This window comes from Lissotriton vulgaris, chromosome 12 (genome assembly GCF_964263255.1).
Source record: "Lissotriton vulgaris chromosome 12, aLisVul1.2, whole genome shotgun sequence".
NCBI classification, from domain to species: Eukaryota; Metazoa; Chordata; class Amphibia; order Caudata; family Salamandridae; genus Lissotriton; species Lissotriton vulgaris.
In genome coordinates this window covers 698820334-698839386 of record NC_141700.1, presented here as the reverse complement: position 1 = coordinate 698839386, position 19053 = coordinate 698820334, and the positions used below count along the sequence as shown (strand labels likewise).

Below are 19053 nucleotides of genomic sequence, written 5' to 3'. Positions count from 1 at the left end.
TTTGAACATGTTCCTCTTGTGGTGGCTGAACTCAATTTCTAGGTGCTGTTTGGCAGCTTGGATGGTAGCAAAGAAGACTGTCTTGAGTGGGGCCAGAAGGATGGCTGGTTGCTGGGTTGGGAAGTCGTTGTCCCTCCTTTATGTGGGTCAGCACGAGGGTCAATGTAGTCAAGCGAAAGTTGGTGTAAGAAGGCGTGGCCTGTTGATGTGGAGAAGGCTTCCCTGAAACCAAACCACTTTATGCCTTTTGCGTGTGAACTTTAAGGAACTGGGAGTCTATTTACAATCTGGATTGGGTAACCCGAGAGCCTTTCAGTGTGAGGCTAAATTCAGGGGTTTGAAATTTCTCCTTCTCCATAACGTGTCTGGTTTTTTTTCAGGCAGTTTTTGAAAGTTTGCAAAGAAGTGTCAAGCTGTAAACTTGTTTGGGGGCTACGAGATGCCCCTACACTTTGTTTTAAACTAAGAGGCCTGAATCTTTGTAAATGGCACATGAGAATCATTTTAGAACATAGTTCCTTTATAAGTGACGTTGGTCACACTGAAAGAGTACATTTAAAAGGATACAATTATCCAAGGCTTAACTGGTTTGCAAAGGTTAGGTACGTAGTGTGCCTGATGAATCAACCAGTTGCTCTGTAAATTGTGACATTAGTTACTTTGTTGCCTAAAGTTTCCCCAGTGTAAAACTCAGTATATAACACATCTGCTTATTAAGTAGGACCTCATGAGGCAAATGCACTTGTTGTTTAGCATTTGGCTACAGACAGCTGTAGCTGTCTGCGTTAATACGTTCCATACTACCAGATCCATGGCATATGGTGGGTGTTTACAAGGTGCTATTGAAAACATTTTGTGACATGTGAAGTGGCTATTTCTGCTTCACAATGTCAAATGTGTGGAATAATGGCACCACCCTGTGCCTATTTTGTGTGCTGCAGGTAAATTAGACACATAGGCTTCAAAAAATGCTTGTTTTGTTGGGCATGCAATAAATGGGCATTGCTTCAGATGTTGGTAGTTTTTTAAGTCGATAAATATATCAGCTGATTCTATGTAAAAAAAACACAGTTTATCGTGTATTTTCTTAAATCTTTCATTTTAATTTTGCTTGCATGGATATGTTTTTCATGTTTCAAACTACTATGCAAAAAAAAAAGAAAAACCTTTGAGCCTGATTTTGAGTTTTTGGGATGCAAGACATCCATCAAAAGGTGGAGGATGTCTCGATTGCCACATTTACAGTCTGTGGATGTGTAAGCACTGTAAAGAGGGTGGACTGGACGTTAGCTTAATTGTGGCCAATTTAACGCATCGTCAAACTCTACATGGGACCCTAGGGGTCGATGTAGAATCTAAAGGACTATTTGACCCCTCCACCCCCCAGAAGTATGATAATGGTCAGGCTGTAACGGCAGCAGACAATAACTAATACATTTGAATTAGTGCAAAGTGATGTCACATATATGAAATAAAGTTGTCTTAGTGCATAGCGGTACAAAAGGGGGTGGTGATGGACGGAGCATCTGAACCAATCAAACACTCACACCCAGTCAACAGATCTGGGTTTAATCCATCAACGTTCTTTAGCCCACTCTGCCACCCCAGTTCAGACATCCATCACCAGCACCTTTTGTACCGCTTTGTTCGCCATAAGTTGGCAGGGTATGCTCAGACGTGAGTCCCTTGCTCACTTTGCCACTGGATTCAAGCAAGCCTGGCTGAAGACGACTGTAATGCCAGAAACCGGTCCTAGGAAGCTTGAATCCGGTCCAGGGAAGGCATGGCTTGGCAGTTCGGGCTGGACTGTTCCCATGAGGCACAGGGTCAGACTGATTTGCATATGGCCATGTCTGAACTGGGGTGGCAGAGTGGGCTAAAAAACGGTGGTGGATTAAACCCAGATCTGTTGACTGGGTGTGAGTGTTTGATTGGTTCAGATACTCCGTCCATCACCACCCCCTTTTGTACCGCTTTGTTCGCCATGAGTTGGCAGGGTATGCTCAGACGTGAGTCCCTTGCTCACTTTGCTACTGGATTCAAGCAAGCCTGGCTGAAGACAGCTGTAATGCCAGAAACCAGTCCTAGGAAGCTTGAATCCGGTCCAGGGAAGGCATGGCTTGGCAGTTTGGGCTGGACTGTTCCCATGAGGCACAGGGTCAGACTGATTTGCATATGGCCATGTCTGAACTGGGGTGGCAGAGTGGGCTAAAAAACGGTGGTGGATTAAACCCAGATCTGTTGACTGGGTGTGAGTGTTTGATTGGTTCAGATACTCCGTTCATCACCACCCCCTTTTGTACCGCTTTAGATAGGCAGAAGATTGCAGCCTATGCACTATCTCAAGATTAGGAAAGATAGTGTTTCAGGATTCTCCCTGAACAAAAGTGTGGATGCCAATATGTCATTTTAGCGACAGGGATAAGTTGGCATGGAAGTGGATGATGTACATGTAAAGAAATAAAAGGAGACAGGTGTGGTGGCATTGGCACGGATGCCTTGCATTCTGGTCAAGAACCCAACGGAGAAGCCCTTCAGACATAGACAGCCCTTTCCGGAGAGTGGTTGGTTATATATAGGATAACTACATGTAAACCAACGATGACACACTTAAATCATGTTAAACAAGGCGGTAGTGTCTCAGAAGAGGAAAAAAGGTCCTTTAATCACATTACTAAATAGGGTTTCCATTGTGTACCATTTCTAATGTGTCCAAGAATTACTTGGTGTGCGCCAGTAAAAGGGCACATCTCAGCTACCTGTGGCCAGAACTCCGGTGTCTGTGAGACCTTCTGCTACTCTGGGAATTTTGCTAAAATAGCAGCCGAAATGCTGTTTCTAACTGGTATGTTAAAAGCTCATAAACAAAAGTCTGAAATATGCTGTAAAATGGTTGCCGGTAATGTTAGTACAGATCAGCACCTGGGTACCATCATGTGTGACAAGCAGCGCTCTACAAATCTACTGATTCATCAGCTTTTCTGACGTATTATCCAACATGTTTAATTTGTGGCCATTAAACAGTCCGATGAGGCACGTTCAGATCCACGCTCATGTGAAGCTCAGGAATTATTCTTACTGGAAGAGGCATGACACCACCAAACCCCTTTTCTGAATTGTTTTTGGCCACTATAGGTGTGGCAGGGTATACTCAGACATGAGTCCCTTTCTCACTGCACCATCAGGATTCAAGCAAGCCGGGCCGAAGACGGCTGAAATGCCAGCAACCGGTCCCCGGTAGCTTGTCTCCTTTCTGGTGAAGAATTGGCTTGGTAGTTTAGTCTGCCCTGTTCCCATGATGCACTGGGCCAGGGACAGACTGATTTGCATATAGCCAGGTTCTGAGCTGGGATGGTGCAGTGAGATAAATAACGGTGATGGATCAAGCCCTGATCTTTGGACTGGGTAAGAGTGGTCTGCTTAATTCAGACACTCTGTTCATCACCATCCCCTTTTCTGAATCGTTTTTGGCCACTATAGGTGTGGCAGGGTATACTCAGACATGAGTCCCTTTCTCACTGCACCATCAGGATTCAAGCAAGCCGGGCCGAAGACGGCCGAAATGCCAGAAACCGGTCCCCGGTAGCTTGTCTCCTTTCTGGTGAAGAATTGGCTTGGTAGTTTAGTCTGCCCTGTTCCCGTGATGCACTGGGCCAGGGACAGACTGTTTTGCATATAGCCAGGTTCTGAGCTGGGATGGTGCAGTGAGATAAATAACGGTGATGGATCAAGCCCTGATCTTTGGACTGGGTAAGAGTGGTCTGCTTAATTCAGACACTCTGTTCATCACCACCCCCTTTTCTGAATCGTTTTTGGCCACTATAGGTGTGGCAGGGTATACTCAGACATGAGTCCCTTTCTCACTGCACCATCAGGATTCAAGCAAGCCGGGCCGAAGACGGCTGAAATGCCAGAAACCGGTCCCCGGTAGCTTGTCTCCTTTCTGGTGAAGAATTGGCTTGGTAGTTTAGTCTGCCCTGTTCCCATGATGCACTGGGCCAGGGACAGACTGATTTGCATATAGCCAGGTTCTGAGCTGGGATGGTGCAGTGAGATAAATAACGGTGATGGATCAAGCCCTGATCTTTGGACTGGGTAAGAGTGGTCTGCTTAATTCAGACACTCTGTTCATCACCACCCCCTTTTCTGAATCGTTTTTGGCCACTATAGGTGTGGCAGGGTACACTCAGACATGAGTCCCTTTCTCACTGCACCATCAGAATTCAAGCAAGCCGGGCCGAAGACGGCTGAAATGCCAGAAACCGGTCCCCGGTAGCTTGTCTCCTTTCTGGTGAAGAATTGGCTTGGTAGTTTAGTCTGCCCTGTTCCCATGATGCACTGGGCCAGGGACAGACTGATTTGCATATAGCCAGGTTCTGAGCTGGGATGGTGCAGTGAGATAAATAACGGTGATGGATCAAGCCCTGATCTTTGGACTGGGTAAGAGTGGTCTGCTTAATTCAGACACTCTGTTCATCACCACCCCCTTTTCTGAACCACCAAACGATGACAAGGATGAACCCCACTATCCATGTCTATCCATGTCATATAGATATTGGCTAACATTTGTAGTGCTGCTCTTGTGAGTTTCATTCATACCTTTAGCAGACACTCTTTCATTGAGTCAGAGTCGAGGCGGCCATGCCGTGGGTCAAGTTGTCGTTAAGCAGATACTCAAAAACCGATCCACAATCAAGCCCAGCCCCCACCAATAATAGGAGATAATACTTCTGCCTTATCTCTGCATAGCCTGAGAATCCATTAAGGATTCACACTGCCCAATAAACAAGTAGCTTATCTGTCACAATAGAGCCCCACAACCTGATATCTGCTAGGTGGTTTACTCAAATACATAACTATACTGTTCAATGTGCTGAATGTTGTATTAGTGCTCCTTTACATTAAGACCCTTCCCCTTTTTTCTGTTCCTCTGTACATTCAACACAATTAATTCTTTCTCTCCTCATCTCCTATGTTATTTCAGAAGGGGAAACTCCCCTTTGCATTTCTGCTGATGAACCATGGGAGACTTGCACTAAAAATAAAATAGTGTTCGAGGCATATGAGCTGTAGAGTCTCACACTGAGCATTAGATCGCCACCTGGTGTTGGGCTCGGATGATTGCATGTTGTTGTTGTCTTGGAAGAAGTCTTTGTAGTCACGAGATAGGTGACTCCTCCCTTGGACGATAGTGCGCATGGGCATCAACTCCATCCTTAGATAATTTTTTTCCGCCACTGGGTTCAGATGTAACTTTTACGCTCCGGTTCGAAATCTACTTTCTAAGTAGTTCAACGTGCCAAAAACGTACTTAAACTCTTCTAAACAACTTTCAACATCAAGAACCATCGACTCAACCTCATCAGCTCGATTCCAGTCGTCGACGTGGGCCGTTGGGTCTATCCACGCCGTGAGGCCTACAGCTCATGGAAAGGACGCCGTTCAAGAAATGTCCCCAGTGTGGAGCAAAATTCCCGCACAGTGACCGCCACAAGGTCTGTAACCTGTTCTTGTCACCAGAACATGATGACTCCAGCTGTCCAGCCTGCGCAGCCTTTCGGTCCAAGAAGACTATACGTGATCGGAGGGCCTGTCGACAAATCATGCAGAGATCAGCTCCGGAACCAGAAGACCTCTTCGTCGAGGGTCCAGATGTCCCAGAGCAAGATTCCAAAGATCTTGAAATCGTATAGGGGCAGACGACTCCGATGACTCCATACCATCGGGTCAACGCGTGAGTACCACTGCTCCTGCCCCAATCCCAACACCCAAATCCAAGGCAAAGGTCAACACTCTGCCTCCGGGGCCCAGTCATGACCGAAAAACTACTTCAGAAGCCCTGTCTTCGAGCTCGGCTCCGAAAAAAATACAAAAGCCTTTCGGTAGCTCGGGATCGAGCAAAGGGCATGTGACGATACCACCAGCTCTATCGGCACCGAAGCCGAAAGAAGTCCCGGTTCCGAAAACTACTCCGAAACCGTCGACTCTGAAAGACAAACCGGCTCCGACCATAATAAAGCCTGCTTCTGACGCTTCCAAGCCGACGAAACCAGCTTTGGCTCCAAAGCCAAGATCTTCAGAGCCAAGATCTACGCCAAAGGACTCTGCCACGACTCCTAAGGCTAAGGACACAGAAAACAGACAACCACGCTCGGAACCAAAAAAAACGGCGCCGAGCGGTTCCTGAAGAAGAGGAGCTTTTTCACCCTGATCCTCGACAGAAAAAGATCTATATTGACCCAAACACAGGACATGTTTCTACTGTGCCAGACAGAAAGAGGAAATTAGATACAGCACCTCCACCTCCAGTGCCTGTAGAGAAGAAGGACTCTGCCACATCACCTATGAACCCTTCTTTTCCTATACCTCTCTCTAGTCCTCCTCCTCTTCCTTCACCTCACCAAAATTCTCCTCCTCATTTTTCACCACAACATACACCTCTTCATAATAATGATGATGATGATGATATTATGGGGGGAGGGAATGACCCAAATGACCCTTTTAACTACCGAACAGATCCACCTGACTGGGAGTACCCAATCCCACCAGATGTCCCACAGGATGTACCAGATATCCCTGATCCATATACATACCCATCCAAACCATCTCCTCCAGAAGATAATATTGGGTTTGGACACTTACCCAATAGAGATGCCATCCATCATGGGGTCACAATGCACTCAGGTGAGGCAGAAGAAGATTTTCTACTTGACACTTTTGAACAACCCCAAAAGTCAGTGCAAATATTACCTATGATCAAAGGGGTCATTAAGTATGCACCAGAAGTGTTTAAAGATCCTGTACGGGCTAGGATCATAAACCCCAGAAAAGAAATATAGGCCTGCCCCTGGGGATCCAGCATACATTAAGCGACAGCTACCTTTAGACTCACTAGTCGTTTCCAACGCTAGAAAAAGAGCAAACTCCCAAAGATCAGGTGAAGCGCCACCTCCTGATAAAGAGTCAAAGATGATAGACGCTTCAGGCAAGAGAATAGCTGCCCAAGCAAGTAACACATGGCGCATAGCTAATACACAAGCCCTCCTCGCAAGATACGACAGGGCTCATTATGTCCAGCTAAAAACACTCTTACAGCATCTACCTGACCAATATAAAGCACAAGATAATTACCTTATCCAAGAGGGTAAGCTTAATTCTAATGCTTCCATCAAGTGCGCACTTGATGCAGCAGACTCTGCTTCTAGAGCAATTAACTCTAGTGTCCTCCTTAGACACCATGCATGGCTAAGCAACTCAAGTTTTAATCAAGCTCTTGAAAAGATGAAAAAGGACACTGATATGGCCACATCTATGGGAGCTTTGCAGTCCACACAAACAAGAGGCTCCTTTCATCGCTCCTTCTATAGAGGAGGTTCCAAAGAAGCTGGAAAAGACAATTCAGCTACCTTTAAAAACAATACACAAACATCCTCCAATTAGGGATATTTTATAGGAGGCTACAGAGGCAATAACAACAAGGGGAGAGGTCGAGGTAATAACAACAATCAAATCTTTCCCACCACAAAACAGTGACTTCATTGCGCTCCCCCAACAGCATTCCACTCCTGTAGGGAGGAGACTAACACAGTTCCTACCTGTCTGAAATTCTATCACAATAGACAAGTGGGTAAGACAGATGATCCAGTATGGCTACTGCCTAGAACTCACAGCTACCCATCCACATATACCACCCAGACAGCGCCCAATTTCTACAGAACATCTTACGCTGCTCAAACAAGAGGTTCTATTGTGCCCATGTGGGAGCTACCAAGATCATTTTACAAAATGATCTTGGTAGCTCCCACATGGTCACGCCAACCGCGGTTCACAACGCTGCTAGAACTCTCTCTAGTTCCACACCAAAGACTGTGTCTGACACCATCCATGCTAACGCAGAACCATGGAGACATCGGACCTCCAGATCCAAGTTAGCTGAATCTAGCGATCTGGCTCCTAAAGTCTTAGAGTTGGGTTACCTTAACCTACCAAAAGACTGTATGAATATCATTAAGGAAGCCAGAAGACCTACTACTAGAGCTTGCTATGCGGCAAAATGGAAAAGATTTGCCATTTACAGCACCAATAATCAAATTGATCCCCTGGATGCTTCCATCCAGAATATCATATGCTACCTTCTAGACTTACGAAGATGTAATCTAGCATATTCATCTATACGGCTACATCTTGCAGCCATTGCTGCGTACCTACAAAATAGACAACATCTGTCATTATTTAGAGTACCTGCAATTAAAGCATTTATGGAAGGATTAAAAAGAATCATTCCTCTTAGGTTACCACCCTCTCCATTGTGGAATCTAAACATTGTTCTTACCAGGCTTATGGACCCCCTTTTGAACCTTTACACAAATGTGAACTGCGATTCCTCGCATGGAAAACAACTTTCCTTATTGCTATTACCTCTCTCAGGAGAGTGAGTGAGATTTAAGCTTTCACTATAGAAGAACCATTTTTACAATTACACCGTAACAAAGTGGTCCTAAGAACAAATCCAAAATTCCTTCCTAAAGTCATTACTCCATTTCATCTAAACCAATCAGTAGAGTTGCCTGTGTTTTTTTCAAAACCCAGACTCTGTAGCAGAAAGAGCTCTACACACCCTAGACGTGAAAAAAGCCCTTCTCTATTACATTGACAGGACCAAATCCTTTCGAATAGCTTTCCCATCTCTAAAGCTGGAATTGCAAGGTGGATTGTAAAATGCATACAAATGTGCTATCAAAAAGCAAAATGTACATTAACAATTCCTCCTAGAGTGCACTCCACACGCAAACTAGGAGCCTCCATGGCTTTCTTAAGGAACATTCCCCTAGAAGACATATGCAAGGCAGCAACATGGTCTACAACACATACCTTAACTAAACACTATTGTGTTGATGTGCAAGCCAAGCAGCAAGCTGCTGTAGGCCAAGCTGTCCTCAAAACTCTCTTTCAAACTACTGCAGCAGATCCAGGCGACCACCGCTAGGGGAGACACTGCTGTTGTTGTTGTTGTTGTTGTATGACTTTATTCGATAGAATGTATCATAACAGTGTACAAATTCATACATCATTTTAAAAACAGAAATACATCCCCTTTTTCCATAAATAAAACAAATAATGGCGCGTTGTCATACATACAATACAAAAATAGAATTTAAAAGACAATGTGTTTTTAAAAACAGTTAAAAACCCTTAAAAACATTGATTTTAGACAATTATCACGCAGGATAACAATAACAAAACAGAGGGCATAGCAGGGGCTCCATAGTCTGCAACTGATGCGCCTAGGGTAGCTTAGATCTAAGTAGCCAAGCGCTTCCCAGATATTTAGCTGTCCCACATACTACGCTGGGCACAGAGGTGTCTGATGTAAGAATGCGCAATGCCTCCTTATGATGTTTTGTCCCTAAATTAGAGCACATGGTTTTCAACCATCTCCGTCTCGCCTGGCCAAATGCTGGACAGGCGAAGAGGAAGTGGGGGATGGATTCTGTGGGGGAAGCACAACCAGGGCAACCTCCTTCCCTCTCTCCCAAAGGTTTCCACCCTGCATTTAAAGCATTCACAGGTAGTGTGCCTAACCTGAACTTCAAATACAAAGCCCTGTCTCTAGGGGATTCAATGAGGTCCAGGAAGGGTTCGAGTTTGGGGGAGGGCTTGGAATCTAGGAACTTCTCCGTCAGGGAACCGTGCTTCAGATTTCGTATTGCTTCGTTGGACACCCACTCCCAATAGGCCTTCTTGACTACCTGCTTGGGTGGTGGAGACTGGCTTTCCCAGGCATCTGCTAGCCCAATTTCCCCCATCAAATACTTAAAATTTGAAACCCAGGGTATCTTGTGGGCTGTGTCCGTGCGAAGCAATTCGGTCAAACCGGAAGCATAGTTACATAGTTCGGGGGTCCTTCTGAGGCGTACCCAAAATAAAACAGGGCGCAGCCTTGCTATGTCTCTGATTTAGTATCTACCAAAATCGTGTCGGAGAGGGACCAAAGGAGTCGATGGGGAGAGCGAGACCAGGTCCCTGTAGAACTTGTTTTCTGATTTCGTTAGCTCCGCAATGTTCTCGAACCCCCACAATTCTGCACCATACAGGGATGAAGGCAAGGCTTTCCCCTCATATACCTTGATGGCTGGGGCAACAGGCCGGCTGTGGGAAAGGCGCTGATGCCTTGCTATTGCCCCCGACACACGCTTATGATTGAGTAGCATCTTTGACAAGTGAGAATTTCATTTCATCAAGTTGTTGACCCGAACACCCAAATAGTCAGAAGCCTCCACTAATTCTAAAGGGGAGTCATCCAGCTTGATGGAATTTCTAAAGCTTTTAGATGGGACCAAAGCCATTAGCTTGGTTTTAGTTGTGTTTATATATAGGCCTCTGGTCTAACAAAACTGACTGAACTGATCCAGCAGTTTTTGTAGGCCCATCAGACTTTTAGAGATCAGGAGGGTGTCGTCTGCAAAAAGCAGCATAGGTGTTTTTTCCCCTGCCACAGTTGGTGCATCGGCAGGATCCTCCCTCAGGTAGTCCACAACCCCGTTGATAAAAAGTGATAACAGGGTTGGGGCCAGGACGCACCACTGGCGTAACCCTCTCTCTACCCTAACTCTCTCTGTCAAATGGCTCTGTCGGCCCCACCTCACTCTAGCGTAATTCTCCTCGTGAAGACGCACAATCAGATCCAGGATCGGGGGGGGGGATGCCCAGCTCGGACAGGACCCGCCAGAGGGCGGCACAAGGGACCAGGTCAAAGGCTGTTCTGAGGTCGATGAACGCCAAATAAAGGCTGCCTTTTTCGATCGTTACCGATTTCCAGTATATCATAAAAAATCTAAAGACCTGGTCCATCGTGCCCACTCCCTGTCTAAATCCTGCCTGGAGATGGGACAAAATCTCGTCTTCGTCCATCCAGGGCCTCAGTCGCGTGAGGAGGACCCTGCCAACCACTTTATGCACTACGTCGATTAAACTAATCGGCCTGTAGTTGGCAGGGTCCTCCCTATCCCCCGTCTTGTAGATCGTCACCACCTCGGCACCCCTCCACGAATCTGGAACAGGATAGCCACCCGTAATACAGTTCAGGACCCGGAGGACAAAGCAGGACCAAAGCTCTCCATCATGGCGTAGTAAGTCACCTGGAAGGCCATCGGGACCTGCCGCCTTGCCAGGCGCGATACTTGCAATGGCAGATTGAATCTCCTTGAGTTCGAAGGCATCACCCTCATTGGGAATCCCAGCGGGGCCAGCCATCGTCCTTGCTCTGTTGTTAAATTCCCCTCTTCTCGCGAAAACAGGCCTTGAAAATGCTCAAACCATTGCCTGCCTGTGATATAATTTGGGATTGGGGGATCACCCTTTCTTGTACTGACATTAATAAGATCCCAGAATAGAGTGGAGTCCTTCAGCTGGGCGGCAGATTTGAGCTCCTGCCAATGCGCTTCTTCCCACGCCCGCTTGGCTTTATCTATGATCCTGTAATGGGCCTTTCTAGCTAGTGGTATTTTTGGCTGGTCCTTGGCTCTAAGGGCCAGAGATAGCTCCTCTCTTTTTCCGACAAAGGGCAGTGTACCACGGGTTAGTCGCTTGCAGAGAGTGTGATTTACAGTCCCCACTGTCCTTAATGCGTAAAAACTCCCCTATCTTGTCAGTGGTCTCCTGATATATTTCAATACATTTTGAAGCCTGCATGGCCAATGGGGGGGAACTGGGTAGATGTTCTAGCTCTTGACACTGCTGTATAATCGATGCTCAGTGTGAGATCTGCAGCTCATATGCCTCGAACGGAAAATGCTACTTACCAGTATGCATCTATTCTTGGCATGTAGAGCTGCAGAGCCTCACACGCCCACCTCCCTCCCTGGGACATGTATCTGTTCCAGTTCTATCTTAATTAGATATACACGCATGGATATCCTTTTTTCTTTCTACTAACCCCATCATTTCCCATCATGGCGAAAAACAATCTAAGGATGGAGTTGATGTCCATACGCACTATCGTCCAAGGGAGGAGTCACCTATCTCGTGACTACAAAGACGTCTTCCAAGACGACAACAACATGCAATCATCCGAGCCCAACACCAGGTGGCGATCTAATGCTCAGTGCGAGACTCTGCAGTGCTACATGCCAAGAACAGATGCATACTGGTAAGTAGCATTTTCCTTTCTATAGATTTTACTTTCTATGTTTTGCATAAAACTGGCGTAATATTACACAGCATGTGAATCTATAACCGAGATCATGCTGTAAAACTAGTGAAAGGGTGTAACTTTCGGCTGGTGTAACCTACCTTATGTTAGCCACCGTGTTAGAGCTGGAGAGTAATCTGCCTCTTGGCACTACGTATTGTGCGTGTGAACCATTGTTGGAATGGCAGGTATTGATTAGTTGGGTGCCAAAGAGAGGGTCTTGTAGGACAGATAAGATGAGCTTTTGATGGAGGGTCTCTTTATAATTATGTCTCCTGTTTTTTCTCTGCTTCTTTAACAGGGATCCTGGAACCGGGACCCTCCTGATGAGGTTGGAGAAGACCACGAAATGACCAAAAGGATCACAGCCCTAACCTCTGGGTAGGTCATGACCCGCGCAGAGAGCTTTAGCACTGATGGAGACTCGCAAGGCTTGTTCTGTACACTGGGCACAACCTCTGATGATCTGTGTGTCTTGTAGTTGCCGAATGTACCAAAGGAGAGGGTTTGGGGGAGGGGGTTTTAGTTGAACAGAAAATTGTGCAAGCTCTCTATGTGTGGGCATTGCAGGCGGTTCGATTGCTATGGAACAGGAATGGAGCTGGATCATTCTGTAAGTGGAGCATAGCTAAGATGCCAAATATGGTGCGTGTTGTGGGAAATACCATTGTTGAGGAAAGTGGAAGGTAGTCTCTTTCTTTAGGTGATAAGCTACGCAGGTCCCTGCTGTGTCTGAGTGCTATTGGCTCCTGCACTTGTGGGAGATGTGGGGACATGGTTGTGTAAAAATGTGTCCGGTGTAGCAAAAGGGGCCATTGTGTGGAATAGGGTTAATGAGGGAAAACTTGTAGTTTCCTTCCCTATTTATTATGTTAGGTATTGTAAGTGAGGTCAAGCGGAATGCCTTATGTTAAAGTGATTCACCCTTGGTTGGTTCCTGCAACTGCATGATGTGGTTTGTACCACTGGTAGGTAATGGGGAGGCAGCATGCTCCATAGATGAGGAAGAATTGAAGGGGGGTTCCTAATTTGGGGGGTTGTGGAATGTTTCATTGTGATGGAGGTCTTGATATATAGACTATGAGAACCTGCTTCCTTCCTTTGCTATTGAGTTCCGCATTGTTCGGTTAAGTGTTTGAGGGACGGAGAGCATTTCAGATGATGGTAAATAGCCAAAAATGTACACAAGGGTCCTTCCTGGGCCTCTCTTGTATTGGACGGGCTCAGCAAACACGTTTGTTGGTGAACACTCTAGGGTGTCATTGTACTTGTGTTTTGGGTCTGTAGGTTTGGGGACACATTCTCTACTTGGGGATTAATCACAAGGTATTTCTGATCCTACATTTTGTGAGATGTGTCCTAGATGAGGAAGAGGATAAGTCATTCCGTAGATGGGGAATACTCCTCCGTTTGGTGTACTTGGGATGCACCTTTGGTTGGATTTATGGGAAACTCAGTCCATGGACGAGAAGTAACCTGGAGCGCTCAATTTATATTTCTTAGAATTCATACCCACCAAAGTATGCAACTCTGCTTCATCAACGACAGCAGCAGCGATCTTGAGAGCGATGGAGAAGACGGACCCACTCTGGCACGCAGAGGGCACGAGAGAGAATCCTCAAGACCTGACATACAGGTAAGAGACACCCTAAGACCTGGGGTATAGTAGAGACACCCTTACACTAGGATAACTACTGCAGATCACCATAGTGGGAATGCATGGGAAATATGAATCTGATGATGATATGTTTATATCATGAGCTGATGACGTGTGGTGCTTATGGATATGTTGTAATGTATTTGCCCTCTCTGGGGCACCTTCCCTCAGGCTTAGCCCGAATTCCGTTCTGTGCTGGTCTGTTTCCAGTGAGTCTCTTGTAATATAACCATTGACTATGTTCATTGCGTTCTGCCAAATGTTTTAATTGAAAATTAAATGCAAATTTTGTAATTGCAAAATATTAATAAATACAGTAAAAAAATACACTTGGATAGTAGTTGGCAGGAACTCAGTGACATGATGAGATCAGTTGAAACCCACCTGAGAGCCTAAAAAACAAGAATTACCCATCCCATCCCCCAGAACCTGGAGGACCAGAGACCCTAAGGCCTGGAATGAAGGCAAAAGAAGCATGAGGATCCATCAAAGAAGTGAAAGCAAAAGCACTGACGTGCTTCTGGGAGCTAGGTATTGTGGGATGTACCATTTGGTAGGAAGGGGGAAAGACAACTCTGAATAACCAAAGGTGTTAACTTATTGTGGACCCATTCTCTGGATTGCAAAACATTATGTTTGTTTCCTTTGTTTAGGAGTTTTTTTCTCTGTATCGTTGTTAATCTTTGTCCTTGTGATTATCTATTCAAACAGCAATGCATTTTTTGTAAATGTCATTAATCTATTTGTATGAAGTATTTAGTTCCATCCTTGAGATCACATGGTTTTAACAGCTGTAGACCAGCACTTCTGTTTTTTACAATTAGTTAGTTGAGTCTTTTCATTAGATGTAGTTGTTAAGTATGGAGGATTTTAATGTACATGATGCTCATGTGTGGTTTTATGGATTGTTTAAAGCAGCTCTTTTATTGCTGCTGTTCTGTTTTGTGGTTATACCTTTAACTCTGTTCTGCAGTTATGTTCTAATTCACACTATCTTTCAAAACGCCCACATGTTGAACAATCGGAGTACGGTGGAGCTACCCCGTAACCAGGGAGATCAACACGTAAACACACAGTTACCACAATTAAAAAGACATTCATGGATTTAACATTAGTCGGGGACCAGGAGGTGAGGCCATAAGGGTGTGGTGTGCACTCAGTTGCAGAGTAAGGACATTTTCATCCCTTTCAATTTAAATGGACCCTTTTTTAGCAGCTTTATTTTCAATTTTTAATCACAGTTTCAGGATTCCATGCTGTAAGACTTTAGTTATCTTTATGTGTATTTTAAAAGGAAGCCATATCTTCTCGACTTTGTTCCGTCGTGAATTTGTACACTCTGTTGTGTATGATGGCAGATACTGTTTCCATGGCATGGATGTTCCATACGTTTCACCACAACATGATAGTCTGGAGTCTCCAGGTGTCGGCGATCACGAATCTAGCTCCGAATAAAAGATGGGAGATTAGTTATCCATGGAGTGCTTAGTAGATATTTAGAGTTCTCACCTGGATTGCTTAGAATTGGAAGTAGAGGCTGGAGCTGTAAGGTAACGCCTGTCATGGTTCTAATTTGAGACAGTGTTTTTTTCCAATAAGTTTAAAGATGGACGCAGGGCCACCATATGTGGAGTAAAGTGCCCCTCTTACCACAGTGTTGCAGCGTGCATTCGATGTGCCAAACCTTTGACTTATTACTGACTTTTTTCGTCCCCTGGTCTAGCACCTCTTGTCCTAATCTTTTCATTTTTGGACTTCAATAGTATCTTAACACTGGAAGTTTTAAGATTGTTTTTAAATGTGTAGATTTTTTAAAAATTACAGTGTATTTCTTCAGTTTTGTTTCTTAATGCGATAATTGTGCTAATATGGATATTTCACAGCAATGGTTTTATTTAACTATGATAAACAAATAAACTAAACTAATATGGTTGGAGACTGGTACCACCTAGTCATAAGTTTGCATACATTTGCTTTGTGTTGTACACTGCGGGATGACTAGAAGCGCTGGTGCAGATTTTTGACCCCGTTTCATCCCCATCCATCGGTCCTCTCGCAGTTTACTCTGCATGTTGGTCATGGATTCCACAGATTTTCATTAAACACTGAGAATGCGATGCCTCCCATATAGGAATTGTTATATTAAAGAACCTCAGTGCAGAGCAGGTTCTTCAAGCAAAGGCATCTCCTAACCCTGTAGCTCCAGAACTTCTTTCTATTGTTCTGAGCGTTGGGTGTGCAATGCACAGGGCCTTAATCGAGCGTCGCAGACCAGGCGACAGTGAGTGGAGTGCTTGTACGCTGGAGGTATGTGGATGTGGTGCCGTGGGTAGAGTTGCATCAGTGTTCTGCGCCCATTGGAGTTTGGCAGATTAATTATTCTAAGGTGCTAAAACAGAACTCATTAACGCAGTCCAGAGGAGAACGTGTAGGCTGTGCGGTTGCTAGGATACAGGGATCCAAGAAAGTGGTAAGAAAATTTGACTACTGAGTAGACAGGAGGTGCTAGGGTCATACCTACAGCCAGGTCGAATGCAAGGTTGTGCACAGAATTGGCGCGGATAAGCAAGGAACCCAGAAGTGTGCCAGGGTTGAACGGAGTTGGGGAGGGTTATAACATGTCAGGATTTCAGTCTCTCTGGCGTAGAGTCATACATGGGCCTTAGTCACTGGGATGCATTAAGTGCGAAAAAGGCATTTCTGAAGATTCTGTTTCTTTGTGTGAGGCTCATTCACTCCTTCAATTAATTCAGGCATTAGCAGCCCAGGAAGACTACAAGCTGGCCCATATAACCATCCTACTCCAAGGCTCCTTCTTGGGGGCGTTACATCTGGCTGAAGGGATCAAGCTCATAGCTGTATTCGAGAGTACTCTGAGTGACAGAGTCTCTTACAATACACATAACCTTAACCCCTTCGACGCTCATGACAAGCTCAGCTCGTCATGAGGTACACCTTTTGTACGCTCATGACGAGCTGAGCTCGTCATGAACGCATAGGTTTCCGTTTAGCGTTAGCGCACAGCGGAAATCTGCACCGCATCGATGCGGTTAAAATCTTTGCTGGAGTCAGGAGCCAGTGAAGGGGGTTGTGCATTTGAACGAATCCAGCTGCACTTCCTCCTACGGCGGATAATGCACAGTCAGGAGGCTGGGATGAAATATCTGCAATCACGTGTGACCTCTCTAATGCTTGTACAACAGCTCTAAAGTCATCAGCTGGAAAACATGCTAGGTTTCCATTAGCATGCAGTCAAAGAAGTAGGGTTTTGGAAAATCGCCACATGATGCGTTGAGCTCAAAATACTAAAAAGAGGGATTTTACCAGGTATATATGAAAGCCAGAATTCAAAAAAGCCCTCTGCCAAGAGACCGATCAAGTAGTACTTTCTGAGGACCAGCACCACTGTGTTCTTGTGTCTTTGCGGGGTTCACTTAATAGAGTGACGTGCTATCCAGCTCTCAGTATCCCAGGTCACAATGATACAGAGTACATATGTTTGAGACCTGATGGTCTAAGACATACTTAGTATCATTGGGATATTGATGGAATAATACCATTTCCAGGAAAGTGATATCAATCAATGCACCTGAAAAAGAATAAAAGATTGTCCGTCTATTGGCTAATACGCAGTTCAACATAGATGTGTAAATATGTAGTGTTTAATGGCTGTTTGCTGCATGTTTCCTTCTGCGTTAGAAATGGTGAAAAAGCTTTGATGGGAGTTGAAGAAAGCCGAATAAATTGGCACAAATACCGTAATACCACCCTCTCCTGCTTTTAGCAGTGGACTTTTTCAGTTATTTTTCCTGCATTACAAGAGGAGCTCTGCTCGGTCCTACAGGTGTCGTCATCTCCAGGTCTTTCTGGCATCAATCGCAGCTCGTTGCTATCACCCTCGAAGGAAGTACCCAGCATTGCCTCATCTGTCCGATGGAAAACAGAGATCAACCGGTTTGGTTGGAAAGGAGACGGACTTCCAGAGAAGGTTAGTACCGCGTAGTGATGACACAACAGCAGCGGTGACAGATACATTTAAGTAACACCTACCAACATTCAGAGAAAAGTTTTGGGTAAACGAGGGATACAGGTCTGAAAAAAGCACATGAGTCCTAGTCCACATCTGTGCTACAAATCTGTTGTCCTGAAAATGCCCAATATATTCAACTGGTCAAAATGATGTATTGTCCAACCATTCACGCTTCCAATGATCAGCTCCCAATCACTCGACTCCCGACACCCAACTCTTTCTCACGCCAAAGCGGTTGTTGTTAATGACTTTGACAAGGTTTTCCAGTTCAATCCGAATCAACCAAAGCAACAGCCATCCAAAAGGTACATCGATGACCTCTTCCTACTGAAATGGGCACTCGTTCACAAGAATCACTGTTGGGTATAAAGCAGTCCTCTTGCAAATTCCAAAACCTTGTAAGCCCTCTCTATGTTAGTAAACGAACTAAGCTTTGGCAAAACAAAAAACAAAAATGTAACCAAGTCCCAGTGGGACCCTCTATTTCTGTCCACCACTGGTTAAAAGGAAAACAAAGCCTTTACTTGCCTGTCGGTTGCACACTGGAGCTGCAATGGAGCATCCTTGAATGTCCCCTTTGTGACACAGGGATGAAGCAAAACAGTGGCTACTGACTTTTGACATTGGTGACTGAGGACCTAAGGTGATATTTCAGTCCAAGTGAATGACCAAGTTAACTTGTTTGCTTAGTTGACTTTCCTCAGAAGCAAGGTGTCGATTAGTTCTAAAATCACCTTGTCAAATGTTTTGTTGCGTATGGCCCAGTATAGTGGTGCTATATAAACGGTTAAACATGTTTTTGTCTGCTGATTTCAGTTATTCTTTGTCCAGCTGGACTCTGAATTTGTCAAGTTCAAGATTCCATTTCACATGTATGATGCCGGGCTCTTCGTTACTCGGGCCACATCTTGCAGGAAGGTTTCTTAGAGGCCCCTGTGAGAATTTGGCCTGGCATATGCTGGCCACTATACTAGCGGGCACCTTGCACCAGTCCAAACGACCCTTATTGATGGTGGGATTAAAGACAACCTATATAGAAAGCTATCCTAGTGGTAGCTGTGGAGAGCAGCCTTCAGGCTACGTCTTGAAGGAATGTAAAGCAGCTAGTTTTACCAGTCTATAATCTCATGAATGACCAAATGAAAGGAGAACCACACCAGGTATATATATAAAAGA

At 45.1% G+C, this 19053-nt stretch overlaps 1 protein-coding gene across 3 annotated transcripts in view; it reads left to right on the top strand.

Moving 5' to 3' along the window:
* Nucleotides 1-19053, top strand: part of LOC147678027 (P2Y purinoceptor 4-like) — a 220283-nt gene that overhangs the window by 120717 nt on the left and 80513 nt on the right. For all 3 annotated transcript variants that reach the window (XM_086945920.1, XM_086945918.1, XM_086945919.1), the window contains exons 3-4: nt 12492-12571; nt 13694-13826. In XM_086945920.1, coding sequence (XP_086802046.1) covers nt 12492-12571; nt 13694-13826 — 213 coding nt within the window. The remainder of the gene's footprint in view (nt 1-12491; nt 12572-13693; nt 13827-19053) is intronic.